Source organism: Pinus tabuliformis, chromosome 9, assembly GCF_031772625.1.
Source record: "Pinus tabuliformis cultivar Carrire ecotype Pingquan chromosome 9, CPIR1, whole genome shotgun sequence".
In the NCBI taxonomy this organism is placed as follows: Eukaryota; Viridiplantae; Streptophyta; class Pinopsida; order Pinales; family Pinaceae; genus Pinus; species Pinus tabuliformis.
Genome location: NC_142307.1, coordinates 545602311 through 545621948, shown reverse-complemented (window position 1 = coordinate 545621948; position 19638 = coordinate 545602311). Strand labels below are relative to the sequence as shown.

Here is a 19638-nt window from a genome sequence, read left to right as displayed (position 1 = left end):
AAGGTACCCTTCTTCTCATGGAGGCAGAGCAAGCTGATGACAAACCTGCTGTTTTGGGAAAAAAAGGTGGATGTCGAATTCAACCAAACTAGCTTTGAAGAGATTCACCGTGAATATAATGTGGTTGTCATGAATGAAGAGAATTTAGATTGCAAACAGATCTGGAAGTTGGCAGATTTTGGGGATGCACATTTTGTGCCTCATTTGTTCCTTGCGATGGAATGGAAGGACTATTCAGTTCAAGAATTCAGTCAAAAATCAAGTTAATATTTGCAGCAGATAGGTTCTTAGGTGTGGCAAATAAATAAAGGATATGGAATGTGAAAAGCCTTCGCAGAATTTCCCAGATAACTATGGATTTCGAGATGCTGTTGATGAAAAGGTGCTCAAATTCATCCCAAGAAAGTACTGACAAAGCTCTCCACAAACACACATTTCAAATTCAACATATTCCTGTTTTCCATGATGACCAAACACAGAGGGAAACGGCATTGTTCTTCTGAATTCATGAAGTGGTTGCATTAGGCCACACATTTTACTTTTAACATGTTAATTATGGAGATGCTGAGCTTCTCAGGTGCTCCCAAGAAGAGCACCTGTCCCCAAGTTGGAGGCAGATGTTACCCAACAGTTTGGTTGGGTACTTATTTGGGACTTTGAAGAACCAAACCTTGGCACAAAAATGAAGTGATCAGAAACTCAGCCTTTCAACGACAAGCACAATGTCTGCCTACAAATATTTCTGAGCAGTTGAGACCTTCATCCATAAAACTAGTGCAGATATTGGAGCTTCACTTCAACATTTGTGTGTACATTCCTTAAGGCAATGTGGCAGTAGCTGTGTTGATGATTGCATCTACCCCTACTACAGAACAATGGAACACAGTTATATACACCTGGTTTTGTCCCTCCTCTTCAAAGAGGAGCTGTGTTGATGATTGCATCTACCCCTACTACAGAACAATGGAACACAATTATATACACCTGGTTTTGTCCCTCCTCTTCAAAGAGGAGCTGTATTGATGATTGCATCTACCCCTACTACAGAACAATGGAACACAGTTATATAAACCTGGTTTTGTCCCTCCTCTTCAAAGAGGATATATGGAGTATGGTGTGGATAATAAAACTGTCCTCCAGGTTTGACACAGTGGATGCTGCTGGGTGTGGAGTGTGAAATAAGTTGTGCCTTTGATAGCGAACGATCACCTCATAATTGGTGTTTGAAGACCAGATTGCTGTGCATTGTATATATTCTTAACCATGGAGATGTTGTATGTATTGTAAAGGATGTATCACCTCATAATTGGTGTTTGAAGACCAGATTACTGTGCATAGTATATATTCATGACCATGGAGATGTTGTATGTATTGTAAAGGATGTGCTTATTCACGTGTCATAAACTAAATATAGAGATATTGTTCCACATGGTGATGGTTATCTCGCTGTAACTGATGTGTCATTGTGGGTTTCGTGGGTGATGAAATGGGGGCTATGCTTGTCCTTTGTCATTGGCTTTGACTCTTGAGTCATATTTCCCATGAAGATCCCTAGCAGGCATAAGAGGTATAGAATGTTGACTTGGAAGGTGCTGAACCTGTACTTGTGTGGCTCTCAAAAATGGCAGACTTAAGGTTAACATGACAGAATTGAAAGTCTTAGCAGTTCGGAAGTTTGATCATGGACAGAGTACAGCAAGGTGAAGTTGTCCCAAACAAAAAAGATTGATGGCTGTACATGTTATAAAAACCATGAAGCAGAACGAACACTGGTCCTGTGGGCCTTTGAACAGGTTGAGCTGTGAAATTACAGAGGAATGATGACGATAGGTGCTTCATTTGAATGGAATATAACATATATATATATATATATATACACACACACACACCTGTGTGCATCAGTCTTTTGTAACGGGTCACCTGGCCAACCTATAATAGAAGTCTCAAGCCAACCTCAGGTTATGGTGGCTGTACATGTTATAAAAACCATGAAGCAGAACGAACACTGGTCATGTGGGCCTTTGAACAGGCTGAGCTGTGAATATACAGAGGAATGATGAGGATAGGTGCTTCATTTGAATGGCATATAACATGTATATAATATATATACACCTGTGTGCATCAGTCTTTTGTAACGGGTCACCTGGCCGACCTATAATAGAAGTCCCAAGCCAACCTCAGGTTATGGGATATATTTAATAATTAAAGAGCTGACTTGTAGCTTGTTGATGGATTGGTATAATGAATGGCCAATTTGACGCAAGGGGTGGCTTGGCAAACTTTTAGCGAAGGACCTCATTGGTTTTGAGTCATATTTTGGAGAAGGTTATTTTAGAGATTCATGTTTCCACATTGTATGGAGGAAGCAAACCCTTGGGTATTTAGCTGATTTTTTGGGACCTAATAATGGATAAATTGTGATAGACACTGATTGAATTTGTCCACCTTGAAGGCCCATTTGAAGGCCCATTTGTCCACCTTTGGAGTATACTTGTATGCCGGGTATGCATGTTTTGTGGACAGCATCCTTCGGGAAGCCCTCTTGGATGATGCTGTGGAGTGTGGCTTGTATACCCACTTAGAAAGACAAAGGAAGACTTGATGGTTGAAGCAAGCATTGTTGAAGCCAGAAGGGCCTTTGGAGGCTTGGCGCTATATCAACACCCCCCATTTGCCCCACATTACGAGGAAGTTTGTCATTGTTGAGAGCCTTTGCCCTCAAAATTTGTATTCATAGAATGAATGCCCCTTAAAATATGTAAATTTGATTAATTAATTGTACAAGAGGGCCCTTTGCCCCTCAGGCTAGAATAGGGGAGATTTTAATTTAGGAAATTAACATGTTAGTGAGAAGGAAGTTATGCACCTCCTCTATAAATAGAGGTGCACTTCCTCTCATTTTCTCACGAATGGATCAGCGGACGTTATCACACAAAGATGTATTGACAAACCTGCATGACACTTTTAGACAGTCAACCCTATCATGGTTGAAAGTCTCTCGGTTTGGATAGGTGTTTTCCAATCTTTGGGGGGTGTCCCTAGATGATGTATGTTATTATCCAGTTCATATTCCTGCATAAGAATTCAATTTGATTGGCATACAACAAAGCTTCACTTTTGACATGTCAATAAGCAACCAAAAGTGAAGTAATTGTTTAAAATTAAATATATAATGGTTGAAATTAAATTTCTGAAATAGTAGCAACAAAATTGGAAGTGATGCAAGAAACGAATGTGCACCTTGAATGAAATAATTCAAATCAAGTGCACTTGAATATACCATCACAGTGCATAAAAACTCATTCAATGGCCTCCAATACATTCAAAGAGTTAGAAACAAACATAATTGAAAAAAATCACAAATTACCCAAAAAGTTGGTTGCACCATAATGAGTACTGAGTGACAGGGTGCCGTCAGTTCCTTCACTTGCAATGGAGGTAGTGGTCTAAGAGACTAGAACCCGGAAAAGTGAATCTCCATTGTACCGATCCTCCAATATGCATATTATATGGAAGAAACATTTCCTCCCTCAAACTAGATGATGACAAATATAATTGAGTAAAACCACAAATTACCCAAGAAGTAGGTTGCACCATAATGGGTACTGAGTGACAGATTGTCGTGAGATCCTTTGCTTGCGGTGGGGGTAGTGGCATAAGAGACTAGAACACAGAAAAGTGGGGGTAGTGGCATTGCTACTAACGCATCTAAGAAAAGATATCCAACCATTGTACCAACGCTCCAATATGCATATATATGGAAAAAACATTTCCTCCCTCAAACTAGTTGATCAAATGGCTCAAGGCAAGGAAAAGTTGTAAAGGCCAAAAGCTTTGTAAGTACAGTCAGCCTTTCTTCCTTTTCCACTTTCAATTCTTTTGGAAAAAACACAAAATCTGGATTCTTTCCTCCATTTCTTAAGTAGAAACATCAACAGAATCTGCTTTTCACATCTCCTCATTGAATTGGAAAAATCTCTCTTCCTCTAGATTTACTCATGAAGACATTTAGTAAAAGCTCCCACTCTCTCATTAAAACAATTTGACCCTTTTTCCATGTGATTAAATAATTAAATAAAAATTTAATTATTTAATCATTTCACAACTTATGACATTGAAGTCATAATCTTGAAAATTTACTGGGAGATATGATTCAGATCCACCCCAAGTATCGGCTTAAGAGAGGAGCTAGTGACAATGATGCTACTGAACTCCTCACTTTCCATGCAAAGGAAGCTCAAACCACCCCTCAGTTGCTAGTTAGGAACCACAACCAACACCTGCACCTGCCAAATATATAAACTTACTAATTATATACATGCCTAAAAGGCAGTCTTTCCAAAAAATGAAAAAGCACAAAAGCACAAGTTTTGGCCAAATGACATATTGGGCCATTATTACAAAAAAAGAACAAAATCACATAAAGAGAGGAAAAAGTGCCATTCCAAATCTGACTCAAAACGGTACCATTGGACTCGCTTTTTCACCAAGATCAAGAAGTAGTCAAGTCTGATGTATCCGACCCTAATGGTCTAAATATCAAAAAAGCAGAACTACCCAAAATAGTAGTTTCTCAAAAACTAATGAAACTAAATATATAAGGTCCTCTAATCAACACTTATGCCATGAAGCATCTGGAAATAAACTAGTGTGACTGAGTTTCACTGGATCTTAACTCTTTAGCAGCAAGAAATACCTAGGGTTAGCAGGGGAGAAATTCCTTAGCAAATCTAAATCTTTTTGCAATTTTTTCTCTTTTATAATTTGGCTATGGACAGATGAACTAAGCAATTTTCTTGGGGATTTTGTTGATTTCTTTTCATGTTAATTTATGGTGAAGCATGGATGTATAAATGGCAAATGAAGTAGGTTTATCCTTTTATCTTGGCTTCATGTTTTATTGGATGAATGAATCGTGTAGTAAACAATTTTGCATGGTATTTGCTTCATGATCCTTGTTAAACTAAACCTCCCTCCAATCTTTGAGGAAGTAGCATGTTAACTACTTCCCTTAAATCCTCTTTGTGAAAATTTATAACCTTGATTCAATAACCTAGCATTAGTTTACTTGCCCTAGATGTTCTTCAGTCTTGTATCTACTCCAAGTCATTCAAGATTATATGTTCTTTGACACCATATACCCCAAAAACATATTGCCAAGTTATGGCACTAGACTTCCATCTTCCATCACTTAATTTTCCTTTAAATTTTTTTGAACCATTTTGCTAGGGTTTCCTCTCCAAGATCATCTGCTAATCCATTGATCGTGTGTCTGGGGAACTATTTTGAGCCTCTATTGGTTGATTTAAGCCTCTTGATGGAGCCATAGGAATTACCAGCCCGAACAATTCTACTATAGGGAGAAACCCCACAAGCCGAAGGAGAGCTGGCCAAAAGCAAGAAGAGGGTTGGTGAGGTGACAGTGGGCCCCGTCTGAGGTGCAATGGGTTTCACACTTGAGATTTTGAACTTTATCTCAAGAAATGCAAGATTTTGTGGTAACAAGTCCATCAAATGAGCGAGGAGACTAACTTTCTCAATGGGGATTCAGAGGATGAGACCTACACGAATTAAACATAGGGTTTTCAAGTTCCAAAAAGGAGAACCTTGTTTGCAGACTTAAGAAGGCTCTAGAGTCTATATGGCTTAAAGCAGGCACCTCGGGCATGGTACATTGAGATTGACAAGTACTTGGAAAAATAGAGGTTCCTACAGAGTCCTTCAAATTCCAATCTATACTTCAACAACATTGTTAATGATGTCATTCTACCGATGATTAAATGATTTCTATAGATGACATTATTATTACAAGTTGTGAGGCAAATGCTATTCAACAGATCAAATCTAATATGAGTAACACTTTTGACATGATTTATTTGGAACTCCTACATCACTGTCTAGTATCTAGGTATAGAAGTTTGGCAAACAGGCAGCAACACTTTTGCCTCACAACAAAACATGTACCAAGAGTTTGCTTGACAGGTTCAGAATAACAAATTGCAAAATCACCTATGGAGAAAAGACTGAAGCTTTCAACCAAGACCAACTATTAAGGCAATAAATGAGTTAATTTACAGGAAGCTAGTGGGGAGCTTGATATATACCTTGTGAGCTTCATTGCCAAGTTTATGATAGCGCCAAAAGTAGATCATTGGACTGCAGCAAAGTGAGCGTTGAGATATGTGAAAGGGAGACTTGACTTTGGTTTTCTTTACAGCAAAATCAAAGACCCTAGGCTATGATGGTTTATAGATTCAGATTGGGTAGATAGTGTAGGTGATAGAAAATCAACATCTGGATATGTTTCTAGCCTTGGCACAGGTGTCGTCACATGGATCAACAAGAAGCAACATACAGTAGCCCTTTCATTGACAGAAGCAGAATATCGAGAAGCAGTAAAAGGAGTGTGTGAGGCAGTTGGCATGAGAGGATGCTTTCAGACATGAAACTGCAGCAAACAGAGCCAACACCCCTACTCTATGACAATCAAGGGGTGCAAAGTTGCAAACAAGAATCCAGTCTTCCACCAGCATACCAAGCATGTTAAGATACATCACCACTTCATCAGACAGCTTGTAAACGATGGATCTATTGAACTATAGTATTCTTCCAAAAAAGACTAAAGGGTAGATGTTCAGAGTACCTGGATCCTAAAAAATACGTAAAACTCTAGGATAAGCTCAATGCAGTCAGTAGATTGACTATTAAGGAAGAGTGTTAAGGTAAATATCAGATTATAATGGTCAATTACATATTAGACATGGGCAGTAATAAAGTCACTTCACCTTTTAGCCTATTATAAGATTTTATGATCTATCCCACATTCATAAAGTGGACTGATCCTCAACTAGCTTGTAACCCTTTATAAGAAAGCTTTCACTTTCTCTTATGAATGCAATATTGGTTTCCTTTATGTGTTTGCGTTATCATTACAATGTACACCATTTTTTTACAATCAAAGAGCTACTCTACAAGAAAGGTAATTGTGTACTCATGTTACATGTAGTCATTTGTTGGACAAAAATAAAACTATTCTTTGGGAATTTGTTATAACATCAAACATTTAATTTTGGTTATTATTGGGAGTTAGTTAATGATAGACAACTCATCAAATGTTTACAAACATGACACAAGGAATTATACAACCAAGACTATGAATCATGCCCTTATTCATTGTCATATTTGGTCATGGGAAAAAGTCGTTAAGGAGATCCCAAGAGCAACAACTCCTACATTCATATGTGACTCCTTTTCTGTAATTTTTATTTTATTAGTTTAATTCCTTGGTGTGCACTTGACATTACGTGATTATTTATTGCTTATTAAATATGGTGCCTAAATAATGAGCCCTCAATTGCACAAACATCATCCCAAAACAAAGGAAACAAAATGGTAGCAATGAGTTCACTTGTGAGGTAACCGTCAATATGGAAGAGATCGCTTGGAGGAAAAACACTTGGCGGCAGTCAGTGTTCTATTTACAGATTATATTTATTACTAAAACAATCAAAGATACATGACACTGCCTGCTTTGATAGAGTAATAGGAAATATAATTATTATAGGACATGAACACTAAGTGTGTAGCCAGAAATATAATTAAACATAGGTTTGAAGCTAATGAAAGAAAATGCATCAACTAATTTCATAACTAAGGAGAGAATCCAGTCTTATTATATAACTACCGTTTATGAACAAGAGGATCATTTAGTTCTGTTATGCAGCAATAGCAAACATAATAAGCATAAGAACAGCTAAAGAAAATGGAAGAAGCTACCTTTTTTGCAGCTGCAGATGCCCCGACTTCATCCAAAGCCCGCTTCATAATGTTGCTTTTCCAAGGACCAAATACACAGCTGCAAAAACAAATGTTTAAGGTCACTAAATATCTCAGGAAAGCCAAATTTGAATCTCAACGAAAGTCCAAAGCTATATCCCTTTATCACGTCTATTATCTAACAAGTGGAAACAAAACAACTTATGCATTGAAGAGTGCTACGAAATTTGGCAAATTTAGGAGAAATTTTTCAATTTGCTTGATTTTTGTAATGCAAGCCACATTATAAGTACATATAAATAATGTGACAATTTTTCTTTTATCTGAAGCCAACAAACAGAAAGGGATTGCTATAAAATTGAACATAACAACATATTCTCCTTGATCAAAAACCTTCCAAATCAGAACGCCAATAGATTAGAACTCAGTTGAGGGAAAAGTCAGAGAGATGGAAAAGAAGACTAGGGTTCTTGCAAGTCCGCAGACTTGGTATTTAGGGCTTTCAAAGATTTAACGGGTAGCATATTATACCTTCCAAACATGGAGGAAGGTGATGGGAGTGACAGTATCCCTAGTCCTATCTCTGTATTTAGATCTTATTTTCCCCTCAAGGGAAACCACTTTTGAAACACCCTCCAGGGGGTGTAATGATGCTGCTTTGATGAGCTTTGCTGCTCGTTGCTTCCAATTCAAGCATGCTCTTCCAGTTCTTCCACCACAGACACGATGATCCAGCCTTACATCATCCATGACCTCCTTCAGATGACTCTAACAGATGTTAGGTGCACTCACAGAAGCTTCATGCATAATCTTTTCAGTTGATGTGCTATGATTCATGTGTGGGTTTCTTGTTTAAACGCAATGTCATCGTTTCTTGACTTGTTGTGAAAGTAACACATTGGGTATGATCTAAAAATGTGCCTTGACAATAAAATATTTATTTATTTTGTTTTGTATGCCATTGGGGGACATAATTGTCCTTAGACAATTGTTGCCATGACCTATGCCAATTCCTACTACCGATAATCTAGATGAGTGGCATACCACATATCCCAACCATACCTAACACTTTCCATCCTTCCCCTTTCACTACAACCCTGTTCATAAAAAAATATTTGTGTAATGTTTGACTTGTGTGTTGAAAATTTGGCAGCTCGGGGATGAATTTCTAAAAATAGAAAGTCTAAAGAAAGAAAATCTCCTATGATCATCAATCAATCCTAATAGCTCAATTTCGACTTAATCATCAATATTATCATTAATATCATTATTATTATTCTTATGATACTATTATATTATTATTAAAAAGAAATTCAAGTCACTCAATCATGACCCTCAATAATGTTCTCTTACACTCATTATTGGTATGGCATATTCCTCTTACACTCTCATTAATGCTCTCACACTCTCTTACACTCATTAAAGCACGTCATAAAAGATTCTCTTACACTCTCTCGCACTCAATAAAAGCGTGTCATAAAAGATTTCTCTTACACACTCTTTAATGCATATGTTAACAGTTACACTCTCTTTTAAAAGAACAAGTTAAAAAGGCATGCTACCTCCTTAATGGCATGAGTTACATTTCCTAAATGGGCATGAGTTACACTCCTCTTGGCATGCGAGTTACTCCGTTATGGCATGCATTCGTTGCTCCTCCTATATATATGTGCCTCATTCTTTCTCTTCTCACTACTTGTGCATTGTGAAAGAAGAATTCGAACTTGAGAACGAGTTGGAGAGAGTTGAAGAAGATTGTGAGAGAGAGACTTGCAGAGTAAAAGCAGAACTTGGTGAGCCAAGGGTCATTCAGTGCTTCAGTGTTTCAGTGTTGATTCAGTTAAAGGGACGGTTGATTCAGTGTGTGCATTTGTTGCTGCTACCAGTGATCTTTATGCTACAACTTGTTCAGATTTGAGTGAACTTACTCATTCTCTTGATCTCTCATTGTACTATGTATCTCTATTGAATAATTGATTTCTAATAGAAGAAGAATCTGGTTGGGTTTTCCCTTGTGAATTTTGCCCTGGTCATTGGACCTAAATTCTCTGTGACTCATTATATTCTTGGTTGTCTTCTATTGTGCATTAGATTTATATTTTATCTACAATTGTTTATCTAATATTGCAGCATAATGAAGTTTTTGTAATAAGTTATTGTTAAAGCATAGAGCATCAAGATTTCCACATGGTATCAGAGCATTGGTGAAGGCAACCTAAAAAAGACAAAGTGTTGTTCCAGCCCATTGTTTGTTGAAATATCTCTTGCTATCCACTCTATTTGCAGCCCATTTTCTGCTAAAAGATCTCTTGTTGTCCACTCTATTTACAGTCCATTTTCTGTTGAAATATCAAGTTTTATCCGCTGTATTTGCAGCCTATTTTCTGCTAAAATATCTCTTGTTGTCCACTCTATTTACAAACCATTTTCTGTTGAAATATTAAGTGTTGTCCATTCTGTTTGCAATTCATTTTCTATTGAAATATCACTTGTTGTTCCTTATACTTGCTGCTCATTTTCTGCTGAAATTTTACTGCTGAAATTTACTGTTGAAATCTTACTGCTGAAATTTTACTACTGAAATTTTATTGCTGAATTTTACTGATGAAATTTTGCTGCTGAAATTTTGTTACTACCGTTTTTCCAAGATTTCAAGAAACCAAAGATATGATAGTAGTTTTGCACATAGTAATTAAAGTGTTGCATGTGTTTAATAGTTGCGGTTTTGGTACTTGTTGATGCATGTAAAAGTAAAATGTAGTTTTACTTTTGTTTATGCATGTGCAAAAAAGTTGTCTTGAAAAAAAGTATAATGCATAGAAGGTTGTGAAAGAATAACTGATAGAAATTGAACGTCGAAGATAGGGGGATTTTGACTCTCTCAAATTATATGAGAAAGGTCATAATCTTATGGGTTTTGGTAATTTTGATATTAGAGTTTACTAACAATAATGGTTGTTGGTAAGAATCATGACTTTTGCAAAAGATGGAATGATAGTTTTCCAAACTAACCTCTTTTTCAGCGATCAAAGATGGATTATAACTAATATTGTTGCAAGCAATGAAGTCAATATGTATAATAATTATTACATGCCTTCACTTTGGGATCAAGATTTGAAGATCTTTATAAAATCAATGGAAGACCTATCCATGCATTCATTCATGATAAGTAATCATTAATATAAATTGTAAAACCAAAAATTCATTCATCTTCACTATAAACCATTACCTCATGTGAGAAGAATGGTTTCCGAAATGTCTAATATTAGAGTGGATTATGATGGAGTTTGATGGAGTTTGCAAGTGGCGTTCAAGAAGATACATTTATTCTGTCAATGACATATGACTAATGAACAGTGGTAACTTATGGAGGTCAAATCCAGAGAGAGCTAATAGCTTCCTTCAAACCCCATTAAAAAATAAGTATTTTCAAGTCTTATGTTGTTTCTTTATGTCACTGCTCTTGTTTAGATTTATCTTTATAGATCATTTTCTTCCTGCATGAGTATTTGAATGATTCTTTCACTAACTTCTTCATGAGGATGCGATCAAGAAAAGCAAATCCTGAAGATCATCAGGGTGCAGAATAGGAAGCTAGTGTAATGAAGGAGCCACTCTCACATTTAGAAAAGAAAGAAAGACCTACCTCATCACTAGGTATACTTTCATTATGTTTATTTATTTGCTACTATTGTTTTTGCTCTTGTTTTGGGATCAACAGGTACATTTGATGAATGTGAGATCCTTTGTATCAAGATTGAGGAAGATGTCGAGCCATCCCATGACTTGAGTGGACATGAAGTGGACAAGAGCTCAAGACTTCTGCAAGGAAGCTGGAATCAGGAAAGAGACCACAGTACCGTATAACCCAGAACAAAATGGTGTACCTAAGAGAATGAATAGAATTAGAAAATCAAAAAGGCAATAAAGATTTTCTTCGTCTTGATAATTACTTGAGATGTTTGTTATTATTACGATTCTTTATTTCTTTCTTTAGTTCATCAAGCAATTACCAAAAGCAACAGCACATAAAAACAATAGACACCAGATGTAGACACATGCCAGGGCAAACCCCTCCTCGAGGGGAAAACCCATTGTTTTAAGAAACGGCCGTTTCGAAACCGAAACGGCCGGGTTGATCCGAGCCAATAACTTTTTCTATGACCCGGCCTTTGGAACGGTTCGACTGGCCGAGTCAGCCATGACTCGGCCGAGTCATTCAATGACTCGACCGAGTCATTCAATGACTCGGCCGAGTCATGGCTGACTCGGCCAACTCGGCCGTTTCCGTTATGACTCGGCCGAGTCACAAAAAAACGCCCAACATCATGTCAAACTACGATTTAATAAAATTTTAATGGATTTTTAAATTGCTTTTTGGTTGGTTTGGACTCCAAGCAGTTATAAATTTTCATGGTAATGTTAAATTCTTAAAGTAAAAGTGACATTCTCCTTAATCTTCATTTTCATCCTTTTACTTAAATTTTTAACATTATCATGAAATGACTCAGGATGTTTGAGAGTGGTTTCGACCTCATTGGATTTCATATGGAGAAAGTAGAATTTTAGATTTCATTCAAAATCCAGCAGACTTATCAGTTTTTCAGGGTTTCAGGATTGGAGGATTGCAATGTTTCCATTGAATTTTGTCATGTATTAGGGTATGGATTCTGGAACTCGTATTTAATCAAGAGCACCAATCCCTCTATGTACCTTGATGTTAGTGACATTGGTTGTCGAACTCCTCTGGGATTCGCTCCCAAACCAAGAGCTTCTCAAAATGTCGCTCCCGCTCCCGTTTTCGCTCTCACTCCCCACTTTCGCTCCTGCTCCCAAGTAACACTGAGCCAGATGATGTTGGCAACTCTAGCAGTAGCCAGTAGTACTGGTCACAGAGTTTTGTTGTAGATGCCATTTATAGCCTCCTTGGTTATGTGTTTTTGTTTTGATCTCTATATCATCATCGTGTATGTATTGGACAATGTACTGGGTGCCATTTTGATATAATGGATATATTCATGAGCCTACTTTGATCATATGTTTTCTATCTATATTCTAATGTTGTGTGTTTGGAAACATGAATGAAAATCTTTAAAATTATGTGTTTTTATAAAAAATAAATATTTAATATATTTTTTACAAGGACCGAGTCATTGAAATCAAGCCGGCCGAGTCGATACCGAGTCGGAGTCGGAGTCGGAGTCAACCCTCGGCCGAGTCGGAGTCGGAGTCGAAGTTTTAAAACATTGGGAAAACCCAATCAAGATAATTTTTCCTTTCAATAGTATTCTTTGAGACTCTTCACCCTAGACCAAGACCAGACTTTTCCTCCACACCAAGTTAGCCCCTCAGAATTTCGACCTCTTCCCAGCAACTTCGACTAGGTAGCAACTGACAGCTTCTGGCAGCAGTCCAACTTGGAAGACTTCGATCTCCCAATCCAGAGCACGAAATGGAGGGAGACCACCACCAAAATTTTGATTTTTTCTTGTCTCCTTAGACTCGCCCAAACTCGCATTCACATCGACTTCTTGGCAACAGACTTCGCACCTTTTCCAGCTACAAAGAACTTCGCACTTCTGCCCAGCAACAAGAGATTTTCGCACTTCTTCCCGGCTAAGAGAATTCGAACTTGATGAGAGAGTGATGCTCCAAATGACTTTGATGACCTTCATTTTATAGGCTTCTTATGGGGTCAAATAGGGTCCTTAGGCCAACTTGATCTTCTTCTAGGCCGACATGGTGTCGAGGTTACATAATTCATATTTGACTCAATACTTAACCTTTTTACATGTTTCAAAAGCCCAAAAGAGTCTCTTTAAATGTACAATAACTCTATAGACTCAGAATAAATCCTAGAAGTCCTCAATGGGGACTTTGACCTAAAACATGGTGACCCAAGCATGAAACCCATGCTTTAATAGGTCACAATAGTAATAATAATAATAATAAAATTATTTTTTTATTCTTTTGACAAGTACATTACATAATTACTCAAGTACATTATTGAAGACCGAACATAGTTACATTTTCCAACACTCCCTCTTAACTAGGGAGGTATTCATCATATACGAGTACAATGGAAGATCTCAAACTATGAACCATGAAGAACTTTAGGCACTGCAATCCCATGACTTGAATGGACATGAAGTGGACAAGAGCTCAAGACCTCTGTAAGGAAGTTGGAATCATGAAAGAGACCACAATACCATATAACCCAGAACAAAATGGTGTGCTTAAGAGAAAGAATAGAACTATCATGGAATCAGTCAAAGCTATGTTGCGTGATCAGAAACTACCAAAGTTTATATGGGGAGAAGTTGCTAACATAGTTGTCTATTTTCAAAATAGATCTCCTCGCCATGCCCTAAACAAGAAGACTCCGGAGGAAGTCCTCTCTAGTGAAAAGCCTGAGGTTGGGCACTTGAGTATCTTTGGCTATCCTGTCTACTTCCACGTGCCAAAAGAAAAGAGGAACAAGTTGGAAGCTTCATGTAAGAAAGGTACGTTTAATGGTTATTATGAAAATTCTAAAGCTTACAGAATATATGTACCTAGACAAAGAAATATAGAATTTAGCAAGGATGTAACATTTGATGAAGATGCAGCCTTTGGAAAGGTAAGAGGCACTCCTCTTTCTCCTACTAATGTTGATAGTCAATATGATGCATTTAAGATACAAGAAAAACATAGGCCCGAAATTGTTCTGTTGATGAACCCATGGAGCCCATGGCCTTTGGATCATCCTCCATATGATCCTTCTTCTAAAAGGAGACCTTTATGGCTTTGTGACACCCTTTAGGATGTTGATAAACATGTTGCTCCCATAGGAACCTTCTGAGAAAGCAAAAAACCATGTCAGTTCCAAGGATATGTTTTAGCCATGAGCAACATTATTCAAGCTAAACCATGCACTTTTGAAGAAGTTGTGACGACTCAAGTGTGGAAAGATGCAATGGTTGAAGAATATGAGTCCATCATTCATAGTGATGTATGAGAAGTGGTTCCAAGACCCCAAGGTAAATATGTTGTGTCTTCTGAATGGTTGTACAAAATTAAACACGGTGTTGATGGCAATATTGAAAAATATAAAGCTAGATTTGTGGCCAGAGGGTTTTCTCAAAAGAAGGAATAGACTATGATGAAATATTTGCACCTGTTGCTTGTTATACAACCATCCAATCTATTGTGGCTCTAACTGCTAGCCAAGGATGGCCCCTTCACCAAATGGATGTGAAGACTACTTTTCTACACGGTTTCCTCAAGGAAGAAGTATTTGTGGAGCAACCACGAGGCTTTGAAGAACATGATTGAAGAACTCGTGTGTAGACTAAAGAAAGCCCTCTATGGTTTGAATCTAGCTCCAAGAGCCTGGTATGCCCGCATTGATAGCTTCTTGATGAAGCTTGGTTTTACCAGAGGCAATGTTGATCCAAATCTCTACTTCAAAAAGATCCAAGGTATGTCTTTGACAAGTGGAGAACCTCTTACCCTCTGAAATGAAAGATCTTCATTTGATGCACTACTTTTTGGGTCTTAAAGTATGGCAGAAACCTAGTCCTGATTTGGCAAGTCCTTCTGAGTATCAACAACTGATTGGGGCACTGATGTTCTTAGTGAACACTAGACCAGCCATATGTTTTGCAATCAATACTCCAAACCAATATATGATTAAACCATCTCATGCAGACTGGATTGTTGCAAAGCATGTGCTGAGATACCTACATGGGACCATCAATCTTGGATTGAAATAGTGTCGGAGATGTAAGACTACGTGGGTACTCTGATGTTGATTAGGTTGGTAACTATGCTAATAGAAAAAGCACATTTGGATGTTGCTTTAGCTTGGGATCTACCATGATATCTTGGATTAGCAAAAAATAGAATTTTGTAGCCCTTAGCACGACTGAAGTTGAATACATTGCTTCTAGCATAGCTAGTTGTGAGGCAGTATAGTTGAGGAAGCTCTTTGGAGAGTTGTTTGAGCATGTGCTAGATACAACAATAATTTACTATGACAATAAGAATGGGATTCGACCTGCAGAAGATCTCGTGTTCCATAACAAGTCCAAGCATATTTAGATCAAATATCACTATATCCGGGATATGGTGCAGAGAGGAGTAGTAAGACTCCATCATATAACGACTAATGACCAGAACACCGACATTCGTACCAAGTTTTTGCCGAAAAGAAAAGTCTTGGTTTTCAGAGAGCATCTTGGACTTACGGATGTGACCCTTCCTAGAGAGAGTGGTCATGGATGATGAGCCTTGAATGTGTGAGATCGTTGTCATGTGTTGACAAGTGGATCCCCCCAAGCAGTGATGAGCCTTGGATGTGAAAAATCATTGTCATGTGTTGACAAGTCGATCCCCCCAAGCAAAGATGAGACTTGGTTGTGTGAAATCTTTGCCATGTGTTAACAAGTGGATCCCCCCAAGTAGAGATGAGACTTGGTTGTGCGAGATCCTTGACAAGTGGGTTCCCCCCCAAGCAAAGATGAGACTTGGTTGTGCAAGATCCTTGTCATATGTTGGCAAGTGGCAATACCCCCAAGTGAATATAGGGTGGTACCCAGAGCTCCTCTATGATGCTACTTCTTCATTAAGTGAGCCATCATTGTTCAAGATGATACAGAGCAGAGATGAACATAGGTGAGCAGAGAAAGTGAAGATCTTTTGTTGCAAAAAGAAATTCCTCCCTAGCTGAGAGGGAGTGTTGAAACTTTGGTAACTCGGGGATGAATTTCCAAAAATAAAAAGTCTAAAAATAGAAAGAAAATAGTAAATCACTTTGCATCAATTGGTAATCAAGTATTATTGATGAAAAATCCCTCTTGATCATCAATCAATTCTAATAGTTTAATTTCGACTTAATCATCAATATTATCATTAATATTATTATTAGTATTCTTATGATACTATTATATTATTATTAATAAGAAATTCAAGCCACTCAATCATGACTCCCAATAATGTTCTCTTACGCTCATTATTGGCATGGCATATTCCTCTTACACTGTTGTTAATGCTCTTACACTCTCTTACACTCATTAAAGCACATCATAAAAGATTATCTTACACTCAATAAAAGCATGCCATAAAAGATTCCTCTTATGCACCCTTTAATGCATCTGTTACACACTCACTATTTGTGCATTGTGAAAGAACAATTCGAACTTGAAAAAGAGTTGGAGAGAGTTGAAGAAGATTGTGAGCAGAACTTGGTGAGTCAAGGTTGTTTCAGTGTTGAATCAATTGAAGGGAAGGTTGATTCAGTGTGTGCATCTACTACTACTACCAGTGATCTTCATGCTACAGCTTGTTCAGATTTGGATGAACTTACTCATTCTCTTGATCTCTCATTGTACTTTGTATCTCTGTTAAACAATTGATTTCTAATAGAAGAAGAATTTGGTTGGGTTTTCCCCTTGTGGGTTTTGCCCTGGTCATTGGACCTAAATTCTCTGTGTCTCATTGTATTATTGGTTGTCTTTTGTTGTCCATTTGATATATGTTCTATCTACAATTGCATATCTAATATTGCAGCATAAAGAAGTTTTGTAATAAGTGATTGGTAAAGCATAGAACCTCAAGACCTCTTTCAGATGACTCTACCAAATGTTATGTGCACTCACAGATGATGCTTCATGCATAATCTTTTTAATTGATGTGCTATGATTCATGTGTGGGGTTCTTGTTTAAACGCAACGTCATGGTTTCTTAACTAGTTGTGAAAGTAAAACATTGGGTATGATCTAAAAATGTGTCTTGACAATAAAAAAAAAAAAAAAAAAAAATTTTGTTTTGTATACCATTGGGGGACATAATTGTCCTTCGACAATTGTTGTCATGACTTAGGCCAATTCCTACTATTGATAATCTAGATGAGTGGCATACCACATATCCCAACCATACCTAACATTTTCCATCCTTCCCCTTTTAGTACAACCTTGTTAATAAAAAGATATATGTGCTAATGTTTGACTTATCAAATGTCATCCAACAAGGTCTAAATGAAAGAATTGAGGAACAATGAATGCCAAAGTTAAACAATGACAAAAAAGAGACTAGAGGTAAAGCACAAGAAGATAAAAAATGCAAAAATAATGAGACTAGATTATGCCATGTCATGGTTTCTTAACTAGTTGTGAAAGTAAAACATTGGGTATGATCTAAAAATGTGTCTTGACAATAAAAAAATTTATTTATTTTGTTTTGTATACCATTGGGGGACATAATTGTCCTTCGACAATTGTTGTCATGACTTAGGCCAATTCCTACTACTGATAATCTAGATGAGTGGCATACCACATATCCCAACCATACCTAACATTTTCCATCCTTCCCCTTTCACTACAACCTTGTTCATAAAAAGATATATGTGCTAATGTTTGACTTATCAAATGTCATCCAACAAGGTCTAAATGAAAGAATTGAGGAACAATGAATGCCAAAGTTAAACAACGACAAAAAAAAGGCTAGAGGTAAAGCACAAGAAGATAAAAAATGCAAAAATAATGAGACTAGATTATGCCATGTCATTAAAAAGACCCAACCCCAAAGTTCTATGCTAAAAGTGCATATCTAAATAAAGAGACTAAGAAAATTTTAAAAACAAAAACAAGGGGTAATAAATAAAATGTCAAGGTGATAACTCTAAGCAAAAACCCTTCTTAAAGGTGTATTTCAACATATAATGAAGATTCCTAGCTCTAAAGGGTTAGTTGGACTAGTGTAAGGACGTTTTACATCATTATACATGAAGGTCATAACATAAGGTTCCCTTTCCTTTTTCAATAAATCATTCATGACATTATCTATCTCTAACCAAGTGACCTAGGAAATACTTTTTGTCCTATGAATTGCAACATGTAATAGGGGTAAAGTGGTCCCACCTTGGTAAACTTGGTGAATTTATGGCATTAAATTATGTTATGTTGTTGCCACAACATCATAGAGGTGTCCACATCAGCATTTTGTACATTTATCAATGTATGGAGCATGCATGAGCCACTTGGAGGAATATTTTGTGTGGGTGGTTAAACTCTAGAGGTGGTTATGAGGTAATTTTGAGCATATTTTATGGATGCTCAACTTCAAGGATGGTTATCTTTTGACAGAGTATCCAAAATCTACCAAATCAATGCCATTGCATGCAAATTGGCCACAAGATTTCCAAAATGGGGTCATAATAGAAAAACAGGGAAAATTTGACCTAACTATGATGTTAGGCAAAAATTATTGTTGCATGTTGGAGCCACATGTGATCATGTGGAGGACATATTTTCTATCTCTTCAACACACGTGTGGGTAATTAGACCATCTAAAAGGGTGCCCCTATTCTCTTTGAATACTCTACTCACGTGTTTGAATTGGTTGAAGTGGTTATTTCATGGTATATTATTTTATTGGCTCAAAATGGTTTTAGAGCATGGTATTGAGGAAACTTCTTGATTTAAACTCATCATTTTGCTTGAATGCATTGAATTGGCACATGGTATTGTAATAGCACCATGTTTGCAGCTTGCTACTCACGGTTTGTCAAGTGCCTTACCTATATAAGGAGAGTTCCTCTCTCATTTCTTATGGTTGGAATAGATTGCAAAACGCATTTTGCTCATAATTGGTGTAGTTTCTTCTCTATTTTCTTGAGTAAGGTGTTCTATGTTAATCAAAAGAGGTCTTGGGCATGCAAGAGACATTCAAGAAGGAAGCCATTGCAAAGCAAGTGTAGAAAATTTGGTGTCTAGGCCCAACCTGATTTCAATTTTTGTGAAATCACATCAAGTTTAATGCACAACCCACATGTTTTATGTTGTTGTCATAAACATGGATATTTTTCAAACAAGAAACGCATGA

General features: G+C 37.2%; 1 protein-coding gene across 4 annotated transcripts in view; it reads right to left on the bottom strand.

The window, feature by feature from the left end:
- Nucleotides 1–19638, bottom strand: part of LOC149149675 (P-loop containing nucleoside triphosphate hydrolases superfamily protein) — a 358770-nt gene that overhangs the window by 316260 nt on the left and 22872 nt on the right. For all 4 annotated transcript variants that reach the window (XM_089445854.1, XM_089445858.1, XM_089445855.1 and 1 more), the window contains exon 2: nucleotides 7777–7855. In XM_089445854.1, the coding sequence (XP_089301980.1) occupies nucleotides 7777–7824 (48 nt within the window). In that variant the 5' untranslated portion in view covers nucleotides 7825–7855. The remainder of the gene's footprint in view (nucleotides 1–7776; nucleotides 7856–19638) is intronic.